The 25,193-nt window shown below is 37.8% G+C and overlaps 1 protein-coding gene across 1 annotated transcript in view; it reads left to right on the forward strand.

Annotated features, from left to right (window-relative positions):
- Window positions 1-1,041: 1,041 nt before the first annotated feature.
- ENPEP (glutamyl aminopeptidase) overlaps window positions 1,042-25,193 on the forward strand; it is an 85,995-nt gene continuing 61,843 nt past the window's right edge. Inside the window, exons 1-3 of the mRNA XM_003830026.6 lie at window positions 1,042-2,359; window positions 13,937-14,078; window positions 16,423-16,554. Coding sequence (XP_003830074.2) covers window positions 1,716-2,359; window positions 13,937-14,078; window positions 16,423-16,554 — 918 coding nt within the window. The 5' untranslated portion in view covers window positions 1,042-1,715. The remainder of the gene's footprint in view (window positions 2,360-13,936; window positions 14,079-16,422; window positions 16,555-25,193) is intronic.

Genomic DNA, 25,193 nt, shown 5'->3' on the forward strand with positions numbered 1-25,193 from the left:
AATGTGTGTCACCATCTGGAGGCTCTGCAAGAATGGAGAGTAGTAAAAGAAGATTTTTCACTTTAACCCAGCATTGTTTGCTTGGCAAGTAGATCTGTTAATATCCATGGATTGTATCTGGGGAAATACCAAGTTTTTCATAGTTACTTAACCCTTGAATATTTATCCTCCTCAGAGCATGGAAGCAGTAGAATGCGATCGTTGATATACGGACTTTAATTTTTTTAATTTTATTTATTTATTTATTTATTTTGAGATGGAGTCTTGCTCTGTCACACAGGCTGGAGTACAATGGCACGATCTCTGCTCACTGCAACCTCCGCCTCCCAGCTTCAAGCAATTCTCCTGCCTCAGCCTCCTGAGTAGCTGGGATTACATATGTGTACCACCACGCCTGGCTAATTTTTGTATCTTTAGTAGAGACGGGGTTTCACCACGTTGGCCAGGCTGGTCTCAAACTCCCGACCTCAGGTGATCCACCTGCCTCAGCCTCCCAAAGTGTTGAGATTACAGGCGTGAGCCACCACACCTGGCCAGATATATGGACTTTAGACTCAGACAACGTGGGTTCAAACCCCAGTTCTGCTATTTGCCAGGTGTGTGACCTTGAGCAATAGCTTAACCTCTCTAAATGTCAGTCCATAGCTAAGCTGCCAGTAAATATGAAGTTCATTGCGATTTTTCTTCCTGAGCTTGTCATTCAGAAACAAAATGATAGATTTGCATGGATGATGGATTTCCTAACAGGTCAATTTTCACATCTGGAATCTACTTTAAACGTGCTCTACCACATCAAAGTCTAAGGAAGTCAATCTCACTTGGAGGCACACTGCAGAGACAAGCAGGCCTTCTTCCTTGTCCCTCTGTCCTTTCAGACTTCTCCCCCTCTTGTTCCCTCTCTCTTCTTAAGCTTTCCAGCTCCACTACTGCTTTGGCTAATTTCTTTGGGTTCCCCCTCTCATTCACCCAGCACCAGCTGAACTGATTTAGGGTTACCTGGCTATGCTTTCCTAATCTAATTCGACAAATATTTACTGAGTACCTAGGTGGTCCTTGAATCACCCTGAGCACCCAATTCCAGGATATGACTTCTTCAAAGGACAGAATTGGAATGTTTACATAATATGAGGGAAAAAAATAAAAGAAAACACTTAGCTTCTTTGGCAAGCTATCTGATAAAATAGCTGAAATTCAAGAAGCCCTTTAGTTAGGAGGGAGAGATTGCGAACACAACAGGAAGAAGCCCCAGGCTGAGTGGCAAAGGTTGAGATTTTCTATCGTAAGCACACCTCACCCAAACGCTTGCTCCCTGAAAGCTGCTGACGGAGCTTTGGCGAGGGCTCATCCTCCCGTTGGCTGATAAGCGAAGCCCTGTTTTATATTTAACTCGCTGCAGTGCAGGAGGGGTAGGGGTGGAGATGCGTCGTTTATAAGGGGAGCTGTGACAATCTTCTTGCCAGCCCTCTTCCTCCCACTCGGCTCCTCTTACGGAGTCCTCATTCCACCCCCCTTGTTTCCGCATTCATCCTGAGTGGCTGGTGGGAACGTGAAAAGGGAGAGGAAAAGGCGCAAGAAGCCAGAGAGAGGGGTGTGGGAAAAGCGAAAACAGGCTGCCAAATCAGGGGATTCCTTCCAATTTAAAAAGGAAGTCTGCTGACGTTAGTTAGTTAAATTTAACATCTTTTTATGTGTAACACTTGACTTTGGAAGCAAAAATGAACTTTGCGGAGAGAGAGGGCTCTAAGAGATACTGCATTCAAACGAAACATGTGGCCATTCTCTGTGCGGTGGTGGTGGGTGTAGGATTAATAGTGGGACTTGCCGTGGGCTTGACCAGATCGTGTGACTCCAGCGGGGACGGCGGGCCGGGCACTGCGCCAGCTCCTTCCCACCTGCCTTCTTCCACGGCCAGCCCCTCAGGTCCTCCTGCCCCGGACCAGGACATCTGCCCGGGCAGTGAGGATGAGAGCGGACAGTGGAAAAACTTTCGACTGCCGGACTTCGTCAACCCAGTCCACTACGACCTGCACGTGAAGCCCCTGTTGGAGGAGGACACCTACACGGGCACCGTGAGCATCTCCATCAACCTGAGCGCTCCCACCCGGTACCTGTGGCTGCACCTCCGGGAGACCAGGATCACCCGGCTCCCGGAGCTGAAGAGGCCCTCTGGGGACCAGGTGCAAGTCCGGAGGTGTTTCGAGTACAAAAAGCAGGAGTACGTGGTGGTCGAGGCGGAGGAAGAGCTTACCCCCAGCAGTGGAGATGGCCTGTATCTCCTGACCATGGAGTTCGCCGGCTGGCTGAACGGCTCCCTCGTGGGATTTTATAGAACCACCTACACGGAGAACGGACAAGTCAAGTAAATATTAATTTTTGCTTTACCTCCCTTAAGCTCACATATCTGCTTTCCATTTCTTTTCCTTTCCTTTTCACTTTCCACTTTTAATTATTTTGTTGGTCTGATCTTGATCGGCTCTTGGTTTCAATTCTGGCTGTCCATCTGGGAAGCCAAAATTGTTGCCCTATTGTATTTCCAAACCCTGTCATAAAACTTGACAGTAGTGAATGAGCTTCGTAGAGTCAAAAGTCAGTGTAAGTCTTTTATTCCATCGGGAGAAATCATAATATACTGCACCCTATCTTGAAGATTTCCATAAATTATCTCAGGTTTGAGAACTGCCTTTGGTAAATTTCACTAGTGATATTCCCAGGCTATGTAGCAATATATATATAGCAATATATATGAACTTTTAAAGTGGTATTACACTAAATTTACGTGAAACATCAGTAAATTTCAGTTATTATTTTGTCCTTTTTTTTTTTTTTTTTGTCCAATATCTCTTTTTTGGAGAAGAGAGACATTGAAAAATCACATGTGATCCACAGAATTGTCTTTGTGTCTTCATCTGGAAAGGAAGACAGGACTGTGTTTTTTTCTGTCTCCAATGGCCAGGACCATGCTTTACACATAGGCTTTCAGGAAATATTCATTGAGTCTACACATCAGTGGCATAGGTAAATTTGGAGGCTTGTTGCTCATGATGCAATGTGCAAACATAATGCTAAGCCTTTTACAACATAAAAGATATATTAAGTAGTTAAATACATACAAATATTTGTATACAAATATCTATCTAGATAGATAGGTATTTATTCCACTTTCCCACCTATTTGTCTAGCCTTTGTATCGATCAGTGGCTACTACCAGAGCTATGTTAAAGGCATAAACTCTCTCACTGAACTCCAAAAAACTTCCTTCACACTGTGGATGTAGCCCTTGCATCAGGGAGGAAGGCTACACTACACCTTGTGTTGTCTCTGGACTGCTTTGACCTTTGCTGGCTTAGATTCTGAAGAGGTAAATGATTAAGAAAGCTTCTTGTCACAGTTTAGAGATGTGAGTCTTGGGCCAGTCCACCCACAAATATCCCTTTTTTTTCTGTTGTTTTAAGCATCTTACAGAGCAAGCAAATTTTTTGGTCAAAATTCTTTCTATTGTTTGTCAGACAGACCCACGGACTAAAACAAAACATTTAAATATTCCTATATTCCTGTGTGGTAAACTGATAAATTGAGTAGAAGTGATAGTTTGAAGAAAATATCTGTAGGGGTCATGCTTATATAGATCTTATACCTTAATACTGCTAGCAAAAAAACACTCTTACCATTTAGATATTTTTTCTGTTCATAAAAATTACATCATTGAAAGCATAAAAATTATCAAAAACGATAATCAAAAGAATCTGTAAGTAATTTCACTGCCCAGTGGTAATCCCTGCTAGCATATTAATGTATATTCTAATGTTTTTCTAGGCAATCAAACCTTCAATTGCATTATATCTGTCTATCTATATGCCTTTTTTACTTAATGTCTTGAGAAGTTCCCCTTATTCTTACATGTTTTCAAGAATCTGTTTTTTGTTCTTTATTGAGACAGGGTCTTGCTATGTTGCCCAGGCTGGTCTTGAACTCCTGGACTCAAGCAATCCTCCTGCCACCACTTCCCAAAGTGCTGGGATTATAGGCATGAGCCACTGCACACAGCCAAGAATCTGATTTTAAAGATGTAAAATATTCCATTGTTTGAATACATTGTAATTTTTTAAAACAAATTATATTGTTGAGCATTCGAGTTGTTTCTAGTATTTTATTATTATAAACAAATCATCAAATAACATACTTCTAAATACCTCTTTGTGTGTGCATCTGTTTATTTCCTTAGGTTAGGATATAGTCCTAAAAATAGAATTGCTGGGTCAAAGTGTACAAATATACCAAGATATTGTAATAGTTACTTTGTTTATTGATAACATAAATAATACACATTTATTGAAGAAAACTCAGAAAACAGAGAAAATTATAGGAAAACATAAATTCATCCATAAATTCTTTACCCAAGTATAGCCATTGTTAACATTTAGGCAGAGACTCTTTTAGTACTTTTCTGGACATAGATAGCTGTGGCATAATTATATTATACATAGTAATGTGTAACATGCTTTTTCAATATAGCATCAATGCTTTAAGATGTCATTTGATGTTCTTCCACAAATGATTCGATGGATACATGGTAGGCCATTGTATGACTACAATGTAGTTGATTCACTTTTCCATTAAATATGAGTATTTAAGTTGCTCCTATTTTTTCACCTATAAGGATCTAGAAGAAGGCGCATCCTTATATTGACTATCCTTGTAAATAACTATTTATGGACATTTTCTAATATTTAAGAAAATTCCTAGAAGATGGGCCAAAACTACCTGTGTATAAATGCATGTATGTCTGTGTATATATGTGTACATGCATATACATATATATGCATGAACATGTGTATGCATGTGTGTGTGTGTGTCCAAACTGACTTCCAAAAAATATGTCCCAAACTCCATTTCCACCAACGATGTATGAAAGTGACTATTCCTCTGAGCCTTACTAACAATACAATGATTTTTTAAAAGTGTTTGCCAATGGTCGAGGGAAGGGCAATATTCTGAAGAATATCCACCTTAAAGAGATTCTAAAAATTCATTGAAGTGAAAGCGAGTCAAGACTTTTTAAATATTATTGCTAAAACTTTAAAACTGCTTCTTAGATCATACAGACAAGAGAAATTTTATCTGAGTAAAACCATCAAAATATTTATAAAATAATAAAATAAAATTTTACACATATTAGGAAGGCCAAAAATTGGAACTATGTAGTTTCCATTAATAAGTTTATATTATGTACTTTATAAGTCTAAAAAAAGCATTATATACACAAATACTCTCACTCTTTGAGTTATTTTAGTGTACCAGTTAATTTTGCCATAAAATATATACCAGAGAGCCGCCCTTCTGAAGCTCAGTTGACTTAACTTTTGATTGGAGATTACGAAATGATGGCAACATCGGTGAGGAAGGCTGATGCTCAGTTCAGTTCTCACTGAGGATTGGTGTTCCCAAGTTTGTATGTTTCATTGGGAGCAGTTGAAGCTCTCACATTACAAAAGATGCTGCCAGTTCTGTACTGCACACACATGGTTTTGGAACAGATCTGGCGTCAGCTCAATAACCTCATTTAGGCTAAATGGAATACTTTTTGTTATCCTTGTCTGAAATATTTCAAGCATATGAGAAAAGTGCATCATGCTTTTTTTCTAGCCTGTGAGTAATATTTTGGCAATGCAGCCTCTAGGAGTTCTCATCCACAGGCTCCATATAAGGGCCACCAGAGGGAGTTCACTGGGGGCAGTGCCTTTCTTTCATACTATAGAGTGAGCTTCGTCGTATGTGACGTTTGTATCATTTTAAACGTCATCATAGTAATACATTTGAAGTACGGAGTCAAAATTATATTTTCTGACCTTAACGTAAAGTGTAACTCCAGGATTGAGTATTAGCAGTTAGGGATATTAATGTGACAACCACAATGCAAACTAAACAGGATTGCACTCAGTAGTAACCAAAATTACTTAATTTCTGCAAATACAATCAGGACTTTGAGCTTCACAAACTTCACAGTTACCCAAGTTGCTTTCTCTCAAGATTGAGACATGGGGAAGAAAGGGGACAAAATTTAGAATTCCACATTGTCTTTCTGGGGACAGAGTTGTAGTGGGGCGTGGAAGGAGAAAGTTTGAGAAACATCCAGTCGCTTTTCCTTTATCGATCTACCTCTTCCTACTCGCTAGTCTATTCTTCAGGGTCTGAGGAAAACCACTTGGAAGGATTGGAACCTTTGGAATGTTTCTCTGACCACACCCTCCTTCTTCCCATTTTCTCACCGTGTTATGTAGGATTTCCAGCTGTTCCCTTCCCTAAAAGAGTTTCCCTCTACTCAAACTCCAAAGTATATATTTTCTTCTCTCCAAGATTTGGCTTTTCCTTGTCAGCATTTGGATTATGCTTACTTAGCACTTCCCAAAGTATGTACCGCAGAATTCTAGTTGCATGGGGATCTTAGTAGATATTACCAGAAAAATAGCAGGGGACAGATTCTGTGGCTAAATCAGTTTGTGCAATAATACTAAATACAAAATGATCTGTTTTGGATTTTGTTTTTAATTATGGAACTTTTCAGATACTTTTTTTTTTTTTTAAAGAGATGAGGTCCAGGCTGGGGTAGAACTCCTGGCTTGAACTCATGAGTTCATGAGTTCAAGTGATCCTCCCACCTCAGCTTACCGAGTAGCTGGGATTATAGGGTTTTCAGAGGCTTTTATATGATAATGTCCTCTATGTAGTTTCCCAACTGTCTGTGACTATGGATTCTTCTGTGGGGTTCCTAAGAGTAGGGATATATGTCTTTCCTTTACTGTTTGGCACACAGTGAGCACTCAAATATTGTCAAATGGAATATATGGAAATATTTTCATATAAGCTCTCACATGACTAGTATCCTCTGGCAAATGCTGGGACACATTGCATTACCACAGCTGCTCTCCCATAAACGAGCCTAACTTCCACCAATAACATCTCTACATTCCCACTTAGGGTGAAAATTTTCCCTTGGTTCCTTTTCTGCCTACCCTGTGGAAGGGAAGAGTTTATATGTGTATATATATATATATATATATATATATATATATATATATATATATTTGTACTTAGGAATGCAATCTCCATAGTTTAAAGGCAGAGAAACAGTGGAATTGACAGGAAGTACAACCGGAATTTTAGAGATCATTTCTAGTTTGGGCTTCCAAGGTGTTCTTCGTAGCGCTAGTAGGATTTAAGCTGAATTTTGATGTTCTGGTGGGAGTTCAGCAGCAGAGACAAGTGAGAAACTAAAAGCAGGCAAAAAGGAAAGGCACCAAGTCAGAAAAGCAGAGTGGGGACAAGAAAATTAGTTTGTAGGGGAAGTTTATATGAACAGGCTAGCTAGGTATCACTGAGGAAAACCCTTATGGAGGAAAAGGAAAAATAGCCATGATAGGCATTATGAAGGAGAAATTACCCCATGACTTTTTGGATACGGATGGCGAAAGAGTTAACTCAACCATACACTTGGATATATGAAAGATACTGGAGCAATCCAGGAAAGAGAAGATAAGGATCAGATAGGAAAAGTGATTTCAGGATAGAGAAGAGAGGGCACAATGGAGAAAATAGTTTGGAGGTAAAGTAGTCAAGATTTGCAGATTGATTGACTATGAGGAAGGGTGAGTTAAAGTTATGGGTCTAGGATACCCCAGCTAGCCTTCACCTCAATTGATATTGGAAATAGGTGGGAAGTAGCCAGGTTAGAAGGGAAGGTCGTAAGTTCAGTGTCAGATGTGTTGATGGCTTGTCAGACATCTAGGAAGAGATGACTTAGTAGGCACTTGCATAAGTATGTCTGAAACACAAGGTTAGAGCTTGTAATAAAGATTTAGGAGTTGAGTGGAAACATCGGTGAGATAATCATCATTAAGTGTGTGTGTGTAATGTATTCTTACCTGCATGGATGTGTATGTATACTCAAGCACATGTAGTTTTGATCTTGAAATTTTTGTCGTATGTCAGTTTGTTCATTATATTCTTAGATTAGTATGCTGAGCTATTATCCCATTGTCAATAAAAATGTCAATAAAGAATAGATTTTAGGTTGGGCAAGGTGGCTCATGCCTGTAATCCCAGCATTTTGGGAGGCTGAGGTGGGCGGATCACCTGAGGTTAGGAGTTCGAGAGCAGCCTGGCTAACATGGTGAAACCCCGCCTCTACTAAAAATACAAAAATTAGCCGGGGGTAGTGGCACATGCCTGTAATCCCAGCTACTCTGGAGGCTGAGGCAGGAGAATTGCTTGAACCCAGGAGGCGGAGGTTGTAGTGAGTCAAGATCACGCCAGTGCACTCTAGCCTGGGTGACAGAGAGAGACTCCATCTCAAACAAACAAAAAAAGAATACATTTTCTTTTTGGTCTTGTTTACTTGTTGCAGGAGGCTAAGTAAATTTCTTTTATTTTGGAAGCAAGAAAACAAAAAGAAATTTTACTTGACCTTGAATATCTTCTACATAGAAAAAAAATTGGAAAATAAAGTTAAATAACTAACTGGTTCATTCAAACCACCATAAAAATACATAGAGGTCTGAACAATCTAGAGGGGTTGTTTTTCACCAATCTGCTCCTCTATGTAATTCTGGAACCCTTTATTTAGTCTATATAGACCCCTAGCAATTGTGACTACCTGTCCCGAATCAGAAGCTCTGTGTTTAAGGATTTCACCCAAAACTTGCTGTTTATTTTGCTGGTTCAACTTATAAAATTGCTCAGCACAGCCAGAGAGTCTTCACTGGAAACAGCATGCCAGATGATTTATGAGATAATTAGGTACCTTTTTTGGGTTTTTTTTTAGAGTCAATTCAGAGTGATCCAAGCCATAACTTGTGCCATCGCCCCTTCTCCCTCAGTTTTCTTAAAGTCACCTTGATCTGATCCACTCAGAGATGCCAGAGAAATGCTCTTCCCTTTTGGAAATGACTAAATTGCATAGACTATCATTTTATTGTGCTAGGTCTAGAAAGTGACTTATTAATGTGGCATAGGGAGGCCCTTGTGGGAAGGTGGTTTACTCCAACACATTTGCCTGGTGCGATAATTATTCAGGACGTACCCACAAGTCACTCCTGAACATATTGTGCTATTAGTCAGCCTTTTTCTCTTAATTTGCAACACAAGTCATCTGATTTTAATCACTGAATAAAATCTTCCCAAAGAAGTTGTGATCTAGAATTGTTTTGTATTGTTATCTCTTATTCCTTGTTTTCAACTTTGCACACACTTAGAAAAGTTTAGGGCCAACTGATGGAATTTAGGATATATAAAAAGGAGCTTTTGAGTTATTCTGAAGTTCATGAGAAAAAGAACAGGTTACCATTTTAAAAATGCTTATATTGCCTATAGTGTATATACACCAAGTAATTTTGTTCCAGTATATATTGCAGTCAAATGAAAGGATTTGAAATATTTCATTCAGATTGTGAAAGTGCTATGTCAGAAAGCACGGTTAGCATTCTAGATTTATAAGATGTAGAATGAGGTATATCCTAACCGCATTATGTATATTTTAAGGGAGTTTCAAATGTATTACTACATGTAATCTACCCCTTCTCACTTCCCCATAACACTGTGAGGAGGCCATACATGCTCTGGTGACCAGGTTTTACAGATGAGGACACTAAAAGTCTGGGGTTTTGTGACTTGGTCAAGACCACACTTTAGTAGCTGAAGTGGATTAGAATGTAAGAATGTTTGCTCTTAGAAAAGGGTTTTCCCCATAAAATCATATTGGCTCTGAACTTTAAAAAAGAAAAAGAAAATAAACATTAGATAGCTCTTCGGGTTGATGAATGTCACTGTATCTATATCTGGGTCACTGTGATTGAGTTAGACTTGCTGTGACTGACATTTGCTGAGAGGACCACTGAGCTGGACCAAACACACCGCACAGAGAAATCTCCCACACTGTTCTGTTCCATGTCCGTTGGCAAGCTCAGGAATACGCTAGTTTAGGAAGGTAGTTTTTGCCTACAATCAAGCAGAATGTCTTTTAAAGAGAGAAGGTGAGAAAAGGATTGAAAATTATTTTCTTTCCTGGGATCTTAGGAATATACATTATATATATTATATTATATATATATTATATTATATTATATATATTATATTATATTATATATATATTATATTATATTATATATATTATATTATATTATATATATATATTCATATTCTGGCATCCAGCCAAGAGTAAAATAGAGTATTTGAAAACATACCCCATGGCTATAGCTTAGGAAAGTGTAATTCCACTTCCTCCTTCCTCTCACCTCCCACACACGAAGATGTGTGTGGTGCGCGCATGCACGCACGCACACTGACACACACTCATCTTCTCAAATTAGTTAGCTGGCCTATTTCTGAGGTGTGACTCAGAGGAGACATTCTTGCAAGGAGTGACTTTTCCTTTTCCCCTGCCTCTGGAAGACATCAGAAGTCAGAAGAATTCAGAAGGAAAAGGCAGCTGACTAAACATGGGGTTGGAGCTTGGTGGATCTTATAAAACTTTCAAACTCTGGGAAAGTGTACAGGCTTTTTTAGAGTCTGATATACTTGCAATTAACTACAATCTGCAAGATGTTTAGAAACTTCAATTGACTAAACTGTTAATGTCACAAAACTAATCAATGATTGTTCTATTGCAGAATGAATTCTTAACTGAGGCTTTTCTTGGGTAACTTTATTGTGACATAATTTCAGACTCATAGGAAAGTTATAAGAACGGTACTAGGAATTCCTAGAAATACTTAACCTAGATTCACCAATTGTTTACGTTTTAGCCTGTACCCCTTCCCCTTCCTTTCCAGAGCACATGGAAACATCCTCTCCCTTTACCCCTTAACATCAGAGCATATTTCTTAAGCACGGGGGCATTCTCTAAAATAAACATAGTACAGTCATCAAAATCAAGAAATTTAACATTAATACAACTATCTAATTCACAGTCTGTAATAAAATTTTGTCAACTAACCTAATGATGTCTTTATAAACGATTTTTTTCCCAGTCCAGTACCCAGTCTGGAATGGTGCATTGCACTTAGCGTCATGCCCTTTTAGACTCCTTTAAACTGAAACCAGTCTCTTAGTCCTTCTTTGTCTTTCTAAAGTTAATATTTTTGAAGAATACAGGCTGGCTATTTTGAGAATGTCCCTCAGTTGTAGTTTGTCTGATTTTCCTCATGATTTAAAAATGCAAGTTAAGTTTTTTGTTTTTTTTTCTGTCAGGACTATCACAGAAGTGATGTGTCTCTCTCAGGAAATCACATTAGAGACACATTGTGCTGATTTGAACTATCATTAGTGATGCTTCCTTTGATAGCTTGCTTAAGGTAGTGTCCACCAAGTGTCTCCATTGTAAAGTTACAAGGTTTCTCTTTAGGTAACTTTCAGGGAGTTTTTGAAACCTTGCAAATATCCCTTCCTCACCAAACTTTCACCCCCTGGTTTTGGCATCCACTGATGATTTTTTAAAATAATTTTTTCCTTCAAATATTATTAGTAGGCAATCTACTGGAAGGAATAACTTTCCCTTCTCACCCATTTATTTATTCATTTTAAAAAATCAGAGTAAGGACTCAGAGATTGTTAATTTGTTCAATGAGTTATTATCCCGTTGTTTATTGTGATGTTCCAATACTCCCGTAATTTGCCAAAGGCAGTCAAATCCTTGGCTGTAATAAGTCCTTGAATCAAAATAAAATGCATGCTCTTCTCATGATCTCTGATATTTTCCTGATCTGGCCTCTGCTGACCTCATGTCAAACTTATCTCTGGCTCCAGTCCGTCTGGTTCAGTGTTCTTTAGCCACACTGGACACCTTTCAATTCTTCAACCACAGCAGGTTCTTTTTCATCTTAGGGACTTTGCACTTATGGTTCCTTCTACTTGAACATGTTTCCCTGAACCTCCACTTGCCTGGCTTTTTCTCATTATTCAGATCTCGGCAAACCAAGAGATTGTGACCACTCTACCTAATGTTGTTTACCACTTTTCCTAGTCATTCTCTGTCTCTTCCAGTGTTTTATTTTCTATGTAGCTGTCATCACTCTCTTAAATTATTTATTTATTTGTGTGTCTCTTGTCTGACACTCTGTAAGCAGTCTGGAATCTTATCTATACATGTAACTGCCCAATGGGTTCACCTTGCCTGCTGCCTAGACAGAGCCGATTTATCAAGATGGGGGGAATTGAAATGGAGAAAGAGTAATTCACACAGAGCCGGCTGTGCAGGAGACTGGAATTTTATTATTACTCAACTTTGTCTCCCCGAGCATTTGGGGATCAGAGTTTTTAAGATAATTTGGCGGGTAGGGGCTTGGGAAGTGGGGAATGCTGATTGGTCAAGTTGGAGATGGAGTCATAGAGGGTCGAAGTGAGTTTTTCTTCCTGTTTTCTGTTCCTGGGTGGGATGGCAGAACTGGTTGAGCCAGATACTGGTCTGGGTGGTGTCAGCTGATCCATCAAGTACGGAGTCTGCAAAATATCTCGAGCATTAATCTTAGGTTTTACAGTAGTAATGTTATCCCCCATGAGGAATTTGTGGAGGTTGAGACTCTTGCAGTCAGAGGCTGCATGACCCCTAAACTGTAATTTCTAATCTTGTAGCTAATTTGTTAGTCCTGCAAAGGCAGACTGGTCCCCAGGGAAGAAGGAGGTCTTTTCAGGAAAGTGCTATTATCAATTTTGTTTCAGAGTCAAACCATAAACTGAATTCCTTCCCAAAATTAGTTCGGCCTATGCTCAGGAATGAACAAGTGCAGCTTAAAGGTTAAAAGCAAGATGGAGTCAGTTAGGTCTGACTTTTTTCACTGTCATAATTTCCTCTGTTATAATTTTGCAAAGGCGGTTTCATACAGCAGCTAGAAAAATGTCTGCAAATGTGTGCATGCATGCATAGGTGCTTGTGTGTGCACATGTGTGTGTGTGGAAGGGACTCAATTAATATTTCTTGGATGAATGGATGATATAATAATTTAGCCTGATATTCTTTATGATATGTCTTTCTTAGTTTCCAGAATCCTGAAGGACAAAATTTTTGTTTGTACAAATTATTAATGAATAGAAGTTACCATTTCTTTACTTTTATACTTTTTACTTTGCTTCATTTTCTAATAAGCCAATATACAATATTCTGTTACTGTAATATGTTTACATGTAAAAAGTGTATGCTATTGATTTTTTTGAGCAATTGCTCAGAAAATAATATTTTCACCTTGAAATTATGAAAATACTAAACATTAACATTTTAGTTTACACCAGCATATGCCTAGTTAGAGCCATAAAAAAAAAATGCTGCTCTCTCTTTTTAAGAGTGAGCTTTAAACTAGGACAAAGGTTACTTCACCTAGGAGATTACTCAGCACTGCCTTTACATGGAAATGAAACTGGGGGTTTTGTCCCTGTTGTAACATAAATAACAAAGAATGTGCCATTAGGGACAGGGACTGGGGACTCTGGAATAACCTCCACTCTATGACAGAAGACAGCTGTTCACTTCCCATAAGGGCAGTTAGACACAAGCTTTTAAGTTTGGCTTTGTGTTTATCTACCTGTTGCTCAATGGGTTTGGGGTGGAGAGAATACTAGCTCATAATTGGATTTATTTTTGCTCCTCCACAGAGTTTTAGTTATGGCACCAAAATAGCTGTTAGGTTGATGCAAAAGTAACTGTGGTTTTTGACAAATAAATATGTGAATGAAATATCTGAAGCAATCTGACTCAGAATTTTTAAAAAATTTGTTGACCTAAAAATTCCAGGAAAACCTTTGACAAATATTTGATAGTCTTCTAGATGGAACCTAATTTTTAGAAATGTAATAGTTATAATTGCATAGCTGATTTTTTTTTTTCCCTAGGAATAGAGACATAGGGGTTGTCAGAAGAGGCAGCATGCATTTTGTTTGTGTGTTTGTTTCTAAGGAGCATAGCGGCCACTGATCATGAACCGACAGATGCCAGGAAATCTTTTCCTTGTTTTGATGAGCCCAACAAAAAGGCAACTTATACAATATCTATCACCCATCCCAAAGAATATGGAGCACTTTCAAATATGCCAGTGGCGGTAAGTATTTTTTAAATGTTTTGTTTATGCAGAGAGTCTGTTGACAACATTAGGCCAGTTACCTGATTTTCTGTGAAAGAGAACCCATTGAATTCTAAAACTAAATGTGCACTAATAGTTTATTTAGCTGAGTGAAATACATTTTGGCAATCTTTTTCTTTGAGTCCTAGAAGTCTGTAAGGTATCACAGTCCAGTAAGAAAGCCAGATTGGTGTTTCTATGCAAGAGACAATGCCATAGACACACACATCAGCTTGGGCTCTGCTTAGCTGCCAGGATCCCTGAGTCGTGACAGATTACAGTAATGGCAAACTAATGGAATTACAGACTTGAAAATATTTGAGGGCTACTCACTATTTAGTTTTCAGGTGAATATAAATCCAGTTTTTGTTTCGTTTTTTTAAAAAAGATAAAGCTACTATTTTAAAAAATCATCACTTAAATAGTGGGTTGTGGAAGCAAACTCCAGGGAACACTTTGCCCATAGACTCCTTTGGTGAGTGGGAAGTGCTTGTTAAATGTCTGGAGAAAAAAAAAAAACAGACTATAAAAAAGGATGAGTTCATGTCCTTTGCATGAACGTGGATGAAGCTGGAAACCATCATTCTCAGCAAACTAACACAGGAACAGAAAACCAAACACCGCATGTTCTCACTCATAAGTGGGAGTTGAACAACAAGAACACATGGACACAAGGAGGGGAACATCAACACCAAGGCCTGTCAAGGGGTGGGGGGCTAGGGGAGCGACAGCATTGGGAGAAATACCTAACGTAGATGACAGGTTGATGGGTGCAGCAAACCACAGTGGCACGTGTATACCTATGTAACAAACCTGCACATTCTGCACATGTATCCCAGAACTTAAAGTGTAATAAACAAATAAATAAATAAATAAAATTAAAAAAAGAAAAAAGAATTTAAAAAGGCTGATAATTTCTGCTGTATAAATTATTTGTTAACATAAAACACTTCTCTCTGTTATTGTGTCTCATCCCTATAATGGATAATGTTGTTACCTAGAGTTTCATTGCCTCAAAGTTGAGGTTTACATGCTTAACACATTCGACATGTAAAAGGGTCAGCCTCATCTTTAGGTATAATAATCAGAAGGACACCAGCCCCAAATTATGTCTCCCATCTTTCTGATCCACTATTTGAAATATTGTCATTAAAATTCATCTTTTTAAATGATAAAATATTCCTTGAAAAAGCAACAACAAAATAAAGCAAATAAACACTTAAGAGGATTAAAATGTACTCTTAGCAGCCATCCACGCCTCAGTGAGAGTTAATTATCAATTTGTTTTCTTCTAAGGTTTGATTGGAGAAGAAAGAGGAAAGGATAAACTTAAAGTATGACACACCAATCTAGATGAAGGTGGGGGGAAAAAATGGCAAATTCACCAACTTCTGCTTAAGATCTTCCCTTATGGCCTTTTCACTGTGCAGAGTTACACTTTACCTTCTACTAGATCCCGATAGTAGTCCTGGAAGAAGGAGAATATTCTGGGTTCTTAGGAGATCAAAACTAACACTACTAGGTTTTTATGGTAGAGTAATATAGCCTGGAGCCCCACCACGATTATACAAGGGCATGCACACCCGTGCTTGAAGTGTCAGCCGCACCCATTCTAATCCAGCCTCCCTCGCTTAATCTCTTTTTAAACCATCCCAAATAGAGTGGCTGCAGGAGATGTAGAAATGTTTAATAATGGAAGCAGAAGTTGGGCAAGTATTCGTGGTTGAAGTGTTAGGATTGGTGATCGACAGTGAGGACAGCAGAGCTGGCATGGACAAAACAAGCCAGATAGTTCAGTAGTTGTGTCAAGCAATAGAATCCTCCTCTCTGTCCATGGAGACCGAGCCACTGACTTTGGTGACCATACCTTTGGTGTTTGATGTAGACAACCAAAGACGGAAAAGAGAAGCCAATGTTCCACTACATCAGGTACAGCAATTGCCCTCCTGCCAGTCGAATCAGCAAATATCTGAGCACGAGCCTGTTTTTCATTAGGAGATTGCAGTACTCTCAAATATTATGGTCAGCATGATGTATTTAGTGTAGACAGATAAACTCCTATTCAACTGATAGTCCACTCAAAATTTTATTTCTCCCTGAAAAACCTAATACAGTGTGTAATTCAGTCAGTCTTTAACAGTTCTAAAAACAAAGTAAAATTTCCTATAGTCTTTTCAACATCACCACAAACAATTTGACCTCTAAGCTTTGACAAAGGACTTCTGGCTAGAAAGCAAGGTTTGGGGCAACCGTTTATTTGTTTGTCTTGCATATATATGATTGATATTTTGATCGATAAAAGTTTATCTTTTCTTTTCAATAGAAAGAAGAGTCAGTGGATGATAAATGGACTCAAACAACTTTTGAGAAGTCTGTCCCCATGAGCACATACCTGGTGTGCTTTGCTGTACATCAATTTGACTCTGTAAAGAGAATATCAAATAGTGGAAAACCTGTGAGTCTCATTATATTTTAAAAATTTACCACCTATGCATTTGTAATTAATTATCTACCTTTTTTGGGTAGTTTTTTTTTTTTTTCAAACAACATGCCAGAAAAGCCCATTAGTCCCCAGGGTCTGTGGACTTGATAATACATAGAACAATATAGAAAAATGTAGGCTGAAAGGATACAGGTAAAAAATAAACCAACACAACAGACATAGATATTTATGGCCTTAAATTATTTCAAGGGAAACATGTGCTGTAAGTCAAAAGCTAGCTCCTAATTATACCAGCACAAATATATTAAAATGTTTGGGTATGCCCAGTGTAATAAAATGTTTGGGTATATGTGTAACTCTCCCAGATATAGACTAGAGAGAGAGGAGGAAACTTGAGGTAAAGGAACATCCTTCGAATGACAAGGCACTGAAAAGTTTATGGCTCCATTCCTATATGTAATCAAAATAGGTAGCAACAAAGTATCCAAAAGCATTTTTTAAAAGTATGATAAAATATAAATAAGCTTTTTTAAAAATATCAAGACGACTAGTTCAATAGTTTTCTTTCTTTTTTTTTTTTTTTTTTTTTTTTTGAGATGGAGTCTGGCTCTGTCACCCAGGCTAGGGTGCAGTGACATGATCTCAGCTCACTGCAACCTCCACCTTTTGGGTTCAAGTGATTCTCTTGCCTCAGCCTCCTGAGTAGCTGGGACTACAGGCACCCGCCACCACGCCCGGCTAATTTTTGTATTTTTAGTAGAGACGGGGTTTCACCATATTGTCCAGCCTTGTCTCTGACTCCTGACCTCAGGTGACCCACTGGCCTTGGCCCCCTGAAGTGCTGGGAGTACAGGCATGAGCCACCGAGCCCGGCCCAATCGTTTTCTTTTGAAGAACCACATACTTTTACCTAATTAATTTTTTCATTTTGGAGGCCCCCATTTTGCTTATGTCCTGAACATATGTTTAGGTTGTCTATTAAGCCAGTTAATTCACCTCTGTGCCATATATGTCATATATATAAAGCCTCATCATCTTTGCAATATAATTTTATAAGGAGGAAGTCATCACCCCCATTTTAGAGATGAGAAAAATTGAAGTTTAATAAATTTAGGCTATTTATTCAAGATTACCCAGCTGGCAAGTGGTAGAAACTTAAATTCCAAACTCCTTCCAAATACTGTATCTTGCTCAGCCTTCTGATGTGTGATATTCTGAAAATATCTTAACCTCTTCATCAGTCACTGGAGGAGAGGGGATGGGTTCCTCTATTTCTGTGAAATGAACAAAGGGAAAATTTGCCTTTGCTTTGGTGTGGTAGGAGATGATATTCAGATGTCCTCAACCTGGGTTGCCAGCATGCTGCCTATACCGTATACAAATTATAGCGAGTGGGGGATGTCCACAGACCTTTTCAAAGGGGCTGCATATCATGAGGACTCATCCGTATTCTAACTTTCCCTTGACACATAGGTTGCTTTGATGCAACCTTCAGTCGTGGTAAAGGGAACTACCAGTGGCTGATAGATAATACTGGTATGAAAAGGAAATGGCATCAGAAAGAGGAAGTTGTTTTTTCTAGATTGTGCTGAGTGCAGTCGATGGCATTCCTCTTGCTTAATATAGAGGTGAGAACATTAGTCAAGCTTGGTTTTTTCTTTCTGTCTCATAACAAACATGCAATTTTCATCTGAAGCTGCTTTCTTCATCATTGACAATTCAATTGCATGACTGTCTTTCATCATGTGCAGGTGTTTCCCATACCAAGTTTTAAAAATTATTATTACATTCTGAGCAGATTTTTCTATTTGAGGTAGAAATACCAAGAGGAAACAGAAAGGCTAAGCAATTGTACTAAAGATGACAAAGTCTCATAGGTAAGAACAATGCATTTAACCAATCAGCAGAGGACATAGTACTTGGAGTTATTTTCTAATAGTGACAGTGAGCTTGAATTTCCAATATGACTCTATCACCAGGTCCTCTGACCAAGGACATTTACTTGTAATATTATACTAACTAGGTAAATCACTAGAGCCTGTACCAGTTAGTTAGCTGGGTTCTTAGGATGGATTTTATATAAAGGATTTGAAGTGACATAATGAAAAAATACAGTTTTGCAAAAGATCCCAAAATGTCCTGTAGGTGGTAATTATTTCTTAAATGGTTCTTCTATGAAAACTAACAGCATAACATTTTGTCTTAAATAAGTGATGCGTTCCATCATTTGGGAGGGAAACAAACATAATATTGTTTTAATACATTACTGTCCAATCATCTATTTTATAAGAGATCAACAGAAGCCAAATTCCCTTTTGAAACTTCTCAGAGGCTCTGAGCCAGAAAAATTACAAGAAAATGAGATGTGCCACTTTCCCCTTCCTTCAACCCTTCCATAGAAGACAGGCAGCCAGAGTTTCCCCTCCTGAAAAAACAGTGGGGCCGTTTCCTTTAAAAGTTGAACAGAACCTTATGGGAGAAATTTAAGGCATCTAGTGTGAATGCAAATGCTCCACAGTGAGTTCCTCCTCTTTGGCATTTGGGAGGTTCCCCTCCTGGCTCCCTACCCACTCACTGTAAGTTGAAATCTAATAGTTGACACCCACCCAAGTACAAACTGCTCCTGGTATGATTTCCCACTCCAGAGAGTTACAGAAAAACCAACCTACTTAAATCTATTGAAATGTAACATCAGAGGAAACTCACACCAGCCTCAGAGTCCTACATTCTTAGAACTTAACAGACAAGCTAAGAATAACCAGGTATATGAGGAAAACAAGTAACATAAAAGAAAAACATCCAAGACAAATAGAAACACCATGGGAGTAAATAGTGATAACTGGAGAAACAAAAGAGAATTCCGAAAAAGTCATAACAAAATTAAACATGCACACACACAAACTTTAATTAATATATTCAAAAATTCAAGAATATGATCGTCATAAAAGAAAAACCAAAAAGTGATGAGAAAACAATCAGAAATAGTAGTCAGAGTTTTAGAACATGATTTCCAAAGCATGGCTTGGGTCTGATCCCCAGGAACCTGTTTCCGACCCATTCCTTCCAAAACTGGAGCTCAATATGCTTATAGCTTCTGATCCTTATGTCTTGTTCCCATTTTTATATTTTATCACTAATTTCTGAGTATTAGGATTAGTGGGGTGCATCAAAGCATCCCTTTACTGTACCACCTGTACCCAAAGTCCTTTATTACTTTTTAAGTAAAAAACAAAAATAAAAAATGAAGCCATGTATTTGTTAGGTACACCATTAATAGGTGACTATTCTTATCCATTCTTCTTCTGACAGTATTATTCTGGTACATTAACCACCTGCTATTCATAATCAGATTATACTATGCAATCTAAGAATCTATAATGCCCTGATTCAACTTGCTTGGGTATATTCACCTCTCTGACAATAGTTCCTTTATATCAATAAACACAGAATCAATGCCTGCATTCTTAATAGTTTAGTTGGAGAGAGTACAGCAGACTTTAGAGTTGAGCCATTCATTATGTTTAAAATATCCTTGTTGCTCATGAGAAAAATTAAATTGGTTTTGAAGGTAGCTCAGAAGTCTTTTCACTCTTCATATTTTCTTTTTAAATTAATTGCATTGCATTTTGATTCAATGCTAAACAGAGTAACATGAAGAGTTACTTAGAATAGTTTAGCAACAATTGAAGCCAGCCACTGATGGAAGGAATTTTTTACAATTCTGCAAGAAATCTACTCCTGAGGCCTTCTTCAGGTTTAGTTGATTGATTAGGGTTTTAAAGTAAATGAAATCACTGAATTTCACCCCAGAAAAACAAACAAGTGGACACACCCTGAACTGTGCATATTATAGAGAGATTATACGACTTTTTAGTTATGTGAACAAACTGTTGAGTTATTGTTTAAAAAAAATGTAATCCTATTGTTCCTGCAGGAGTCATCAGAGAGGAAACAATATCCCCAATAAGCATGTCATGAACCTGAGAGTTCAGCACAAAGTTCCCCATTGGAATTTATTGCAATTCATTTTCAAACCAAGAACAATGTACATTATAAATATATTTTTGAGTTTTTAAAATTATAGGTTTAATTCATGTACATTATTGAAAATTTGGAAAACGCAAAGTAGGAAAAAGGAAAATCCTCCGTATTAGTATATATAAAATCATTTGAAGTTGTTAGGTTTGTGTTGCTTTCTGAGGTACAGTTGACCTACAGTAACTTTCCCAGAATGCTTTCGCTTTGCATGATTCTTTAAGGAATCAAATTCAGGACGAGTTAAATGGCAATGGTGGCCGGGCGCGGTGGCTCATGCCTATAATCCCAGCACTTTGGGAGGCTGAGGTGTGCAGATTACTTGAGGTCAGGAGTTTGAGAGCAGCCTGGCCAAAATGGTGAAACCCTGTCTCTACTAAAAATACAAAAATCAGCCGGGCGTGATGGTGCGTTCCTGTAATCCCAGCTACTCGGGAGGCTCAGGCAAGAGAATCGCTTGAACCCAGGAGGCAGAGGTTGCAGTGAGCCGAGATGGTGCCATTGCACTCCAGCCTGGGTGACAGAGCAAGACTCGGTCTCAAAAATATAAATAAATAAATAAATAAATAAATAAATAATAAATGGCACGAGTGATTTCGTTCCTGAGAAACAAAAATCTCAGGAGCCCTTGAATTTCTTTGGGGGCATTTGGCATCTGTATTTTATAAAGAAGTACGTGCAAAAACAAGAAATTACCTTGTTGGAGATTATTTCAACTCTAGTCAAGTTTTCCTTGGCTTTCCTGAACAGAGGAGGAAGTTGGGAGGAATTATTCACTGAGAGAATGCTGGTGGAAGATATTATCCATTTAATTAGGTTTGTACTATGACCATATTAATTCTAATATATCAGTAGAAGGGATTATGTTGTACTTTCTTCCAAAAATCTTACAGGATGATCGCTGAATAATTGCATCTAGGATTCTCTCTGTGAATGGGTTCTTCCTATTGTCTGTGTCTTCTAACTTGCTTCCATCTTAGTCCGTTGTTTGCCTGGATTAGAAAGATAGGCTGAAGGCAGAGTATGTATGTATATAGGCCATGGATTTTTAAAAACAGCCTATCTTTATAACAGTTTTAGGTTTTGTGCCATAGACTTTGATTTATGTATTTCTCTTCATAGAAATAATCTTATTTTTTAAGTTTCATTGCTTTAATGCTCAGAGATATATTTTTAAACTTCTTATTTTGAAATAATTTTAGATTTACAGAGAGTTGCAAAGACACAAGAGTCTCCATGTAACCTTCCCTTAATGTTAATATCTTATATAACCATTTATCAAACATTCATCAAATCTAAGAAATCAGTGTAATACAATACTATTAACTAAACAACAGTCTTTACTTGGATTTCACCAGTTTTTTCACTAATGTGCCTTTTCTATTCCAAAATCCAATAGATGATACATCTACATTATACTTAGCAATGCTGTCTCCTTAATTCATTCTGATATATGACATTTCTCAGTTTTTTTCTTTTTTATGATCCTGATACTTTTTAAGAGTACTGTTCAGGTATTTCGTAGAATGTTTCTCAGTTTGGGTTTGTGTGATGTTTCCTCAAGATTAGACTGAGGCTTTGGATTTTGGAGAATACCACAGAGGTGAAGGGTCCTTTTCATCACATCCTATCAGGGGGTACATGACATCCTCATGACTTATTCCTGGTGATGCTAACTTTGATCACTTGGTTGAGATGGTGTCTGCTAGGTTTCTCTGCTTCAGTTTACTAGTTTTTTTTCCCATCTTCTGTTTTTTGGAAGCAATCGCTAAATGCAGTCCACACCCAAGGGGAAGAGAGTTAAGCTCTACTTCCTGGAGGGAGGAGTCACAAAGAATTTATGGATATACATTACGACCACCACAGTGATTAATAAATATTTAGGGAGTGATAATTAAAGGCTGTGTGAATATCCTGTTTGTTCTTCAGGTTTTGACCACTTATTGTAGCATTCCCCAGTGGATGTCCACAACAGCTGTTATTGTGGTGTTCTAAAGGTGATTTTTCTGTTTTCCTCAGAATTATTTTTGACATATGGTCATTTCATTATTTTAAAAACTTATTTTGGCTGTGGCTTTGCTAAGTTTTCAGAATGAATTTGATTTCTAGAACATTTTAATTAGTTTTATTTAATTAATTTCTTTACTGGAAGGGTTATCTTTAAATGGAAGGTTATTAATCTTCCTTGAAGGAATCTGTTTAATTTAGTAAGCCATGGAGGATTGCTAATGATTCTTATTTTTTATTTAAATTTACAAAAATATAAACAAAATAATAAAAATAATGTAAGATTTTATGGGTTATTTAGATTTTTTAATGTTCATTTTTTAATTTCTTAAAAATTATACTGCAGTAATAATCACTAAGCGTCAGACAACTTAAATTTTAACTTAAATGGAAAGTAAGTGGCCAATAAATGCTTTGTGTAACCTAATGGCCATGCTGAGTTTCTTCTCAAACAGCAATTCATAGCAGGTGAGTTCCGACTCAGAGTCCGAACATGTTTTGAACCAGCATAGCCACAGCGGAAAAAAAGGTGTTTTTTCACCTAAACTTCAAACCAAGGTTTTGCATATTCATACTAATTTATCTATGAGGAAGGAGCAAACTAAAATTTAGAAAGAATATATCACATTGATAAGGCAGAACTTAAAAAGAAAAAAACTGATGTATCACTATTCCTTTCAACTAAGTACCCTCCTCTGCTAACTTTCCACCTACCACTGGAAGAATATTTAAAAGAACATAAACTTTATAAAATTTAACACATTAATGGCATGTTCAGTAATACCAGCTATGTACCTTAAATATACATTTATAGATTTAAAAACAATATAGATTTATTTTCTCTTTCTCATCCTGGCTACCTCAGTATTGATAATGAAACAGTTTTTTCAAACTGATTATTGTGTACGTTTTTATTGAGCATCTACTATGCGCACTGGAGGATGCTAAACCCTGAAGGGAGTGAAATATGCTGATATCTGTACTTCAATTAAGATGTGCACCAGATACAGTCACCATTGCCCTGTGCCACCCAAGTGTGTTTTCAGGTCTTTCTTGGTCTTACTAGCACTGAGTGCCACGGATCTCAACTTGTTTTTGGGGGATCCCTTAAGCATGCTCGTCATTTAAAATGATGTGGCTTTTTGGAACAGCTCAGATGAGACCTTGCAAAAAAAAACCTCAAGAGGTAAATGGTGCTACTTCTGCGGGATGATCAGCAGTGAAAAGTCAGGCTGCTCTCAATAAGTAGAGTGACAATATATTTTATCATCTATAAATATATATATAATAAATAATAGAGGAGGTGTTATTAATTAAACTGGAACAAGACGTATAAACAGGTAAGCAACAGATTTACATTCCAGGGACATTCCTGGGCAAACCTGAATGTATGGTCACCTCTATCAATAGAAAACACTCAATAGACAAGGACAATAAGGATGTGGATCCAGGGCACGGCGGGGCTGTGGCACTCCCAGGTGGAACCATGCAGGGCCCTGCCTGGCTTCTGACCCAGGTGACGGTGGCAGTGGTAACGGGCAGTCTGTTTAAGCTGATTCTTTTCTGTTCCATGGTCTTCCCAAGTTCAAGGTTCTCATCTCAGTCCCCTCACACTCTTTCAGGGTCTGTTTCAGGTCTTGTCCCTTCAACCTTCCCTCACCTTCCCTGGCCCAGGTAAATTTTGTCTAGTTTTTTGAGACAGAGTAGCCTGGACATCTCTTTATTCTCTTTTCAATTATTATTAGAGTTAAAAACCCTGTGGTTTGCTTTTTTCCTGGCCTTCTGTTTTTATTGCTAAAAGTCTTTTGAAACCAGGCCCTTACAATCCAAAAAGTTTGGGCTTTTAAATGTGTTGTGTGGGCATCAAGAGCCTACTTTGAAAGTCAAAACCATAACATCTATTTTTTTCCCCTGCATTTTTCAATGTTCTTACTGGCAATGTGGACACCATAGTGTGAGTATCAATCACATATAAGGAAGTACGCACACAGAAAATTACAGAGGTTAATAATTCAGTGTATTATCTCTAATGATACTAACACTTTTGATGGGACACATAGAACTATTACATGTCAAACTTGCTTATGTGTTATTTAATACTCGAAATAACCCTATGACATAAGTGCTGTTGTTATATCTATTTTACAGCTGGGGAGGTCAAGATTCAGTCTTACAAGTAGAGAAAATAGGCAGCATGATATGTGAAAACAAACTTTGTCCTGAACTCTAGCGTCAGTCCTGTCTTAGACTTCATTTTTCTCATGTATACAATGAGGAAGTTTATTTTCAAATCACCTTCAAACTCTAAAATTATAAATAGAGGTCTACAATCCTTGTCCCAAACCCTCATGGCCAGTTGTATGTTGGAATTCAGAAATTTTCAGATTTGTGAAAGGTAATGTAGTTTGAATACTATATGTTAATGATTAACTACAGTGGGATTTGGGGCAACGTCTTATAATCAGTGATACTTCTGCAGCAATTTTTTATAGTGAGAAAAATAAAGATTTTTGAAAAACTCTTAACAGTTCAGGTCATATGATATTGCCAAATTAGTTTGCTTAAACATATAAAAAGTTTTAGAACTCATTGGATTTATTAGTGTGGAT

Source organism: Pan paniscus, chromosome 3, assembly GCF_029289425.2.
Source record: "Pan paniscus chromosome 3, NHGRI_mPanPan1-v2.0_pri, whole genome shotgun sequence".
Classification (NCBI taxonomy): Eukaryota; Metazoa; Chordata; class Mammalia; order Primates; family Hominidae; genus Pan; species Pan paniscus.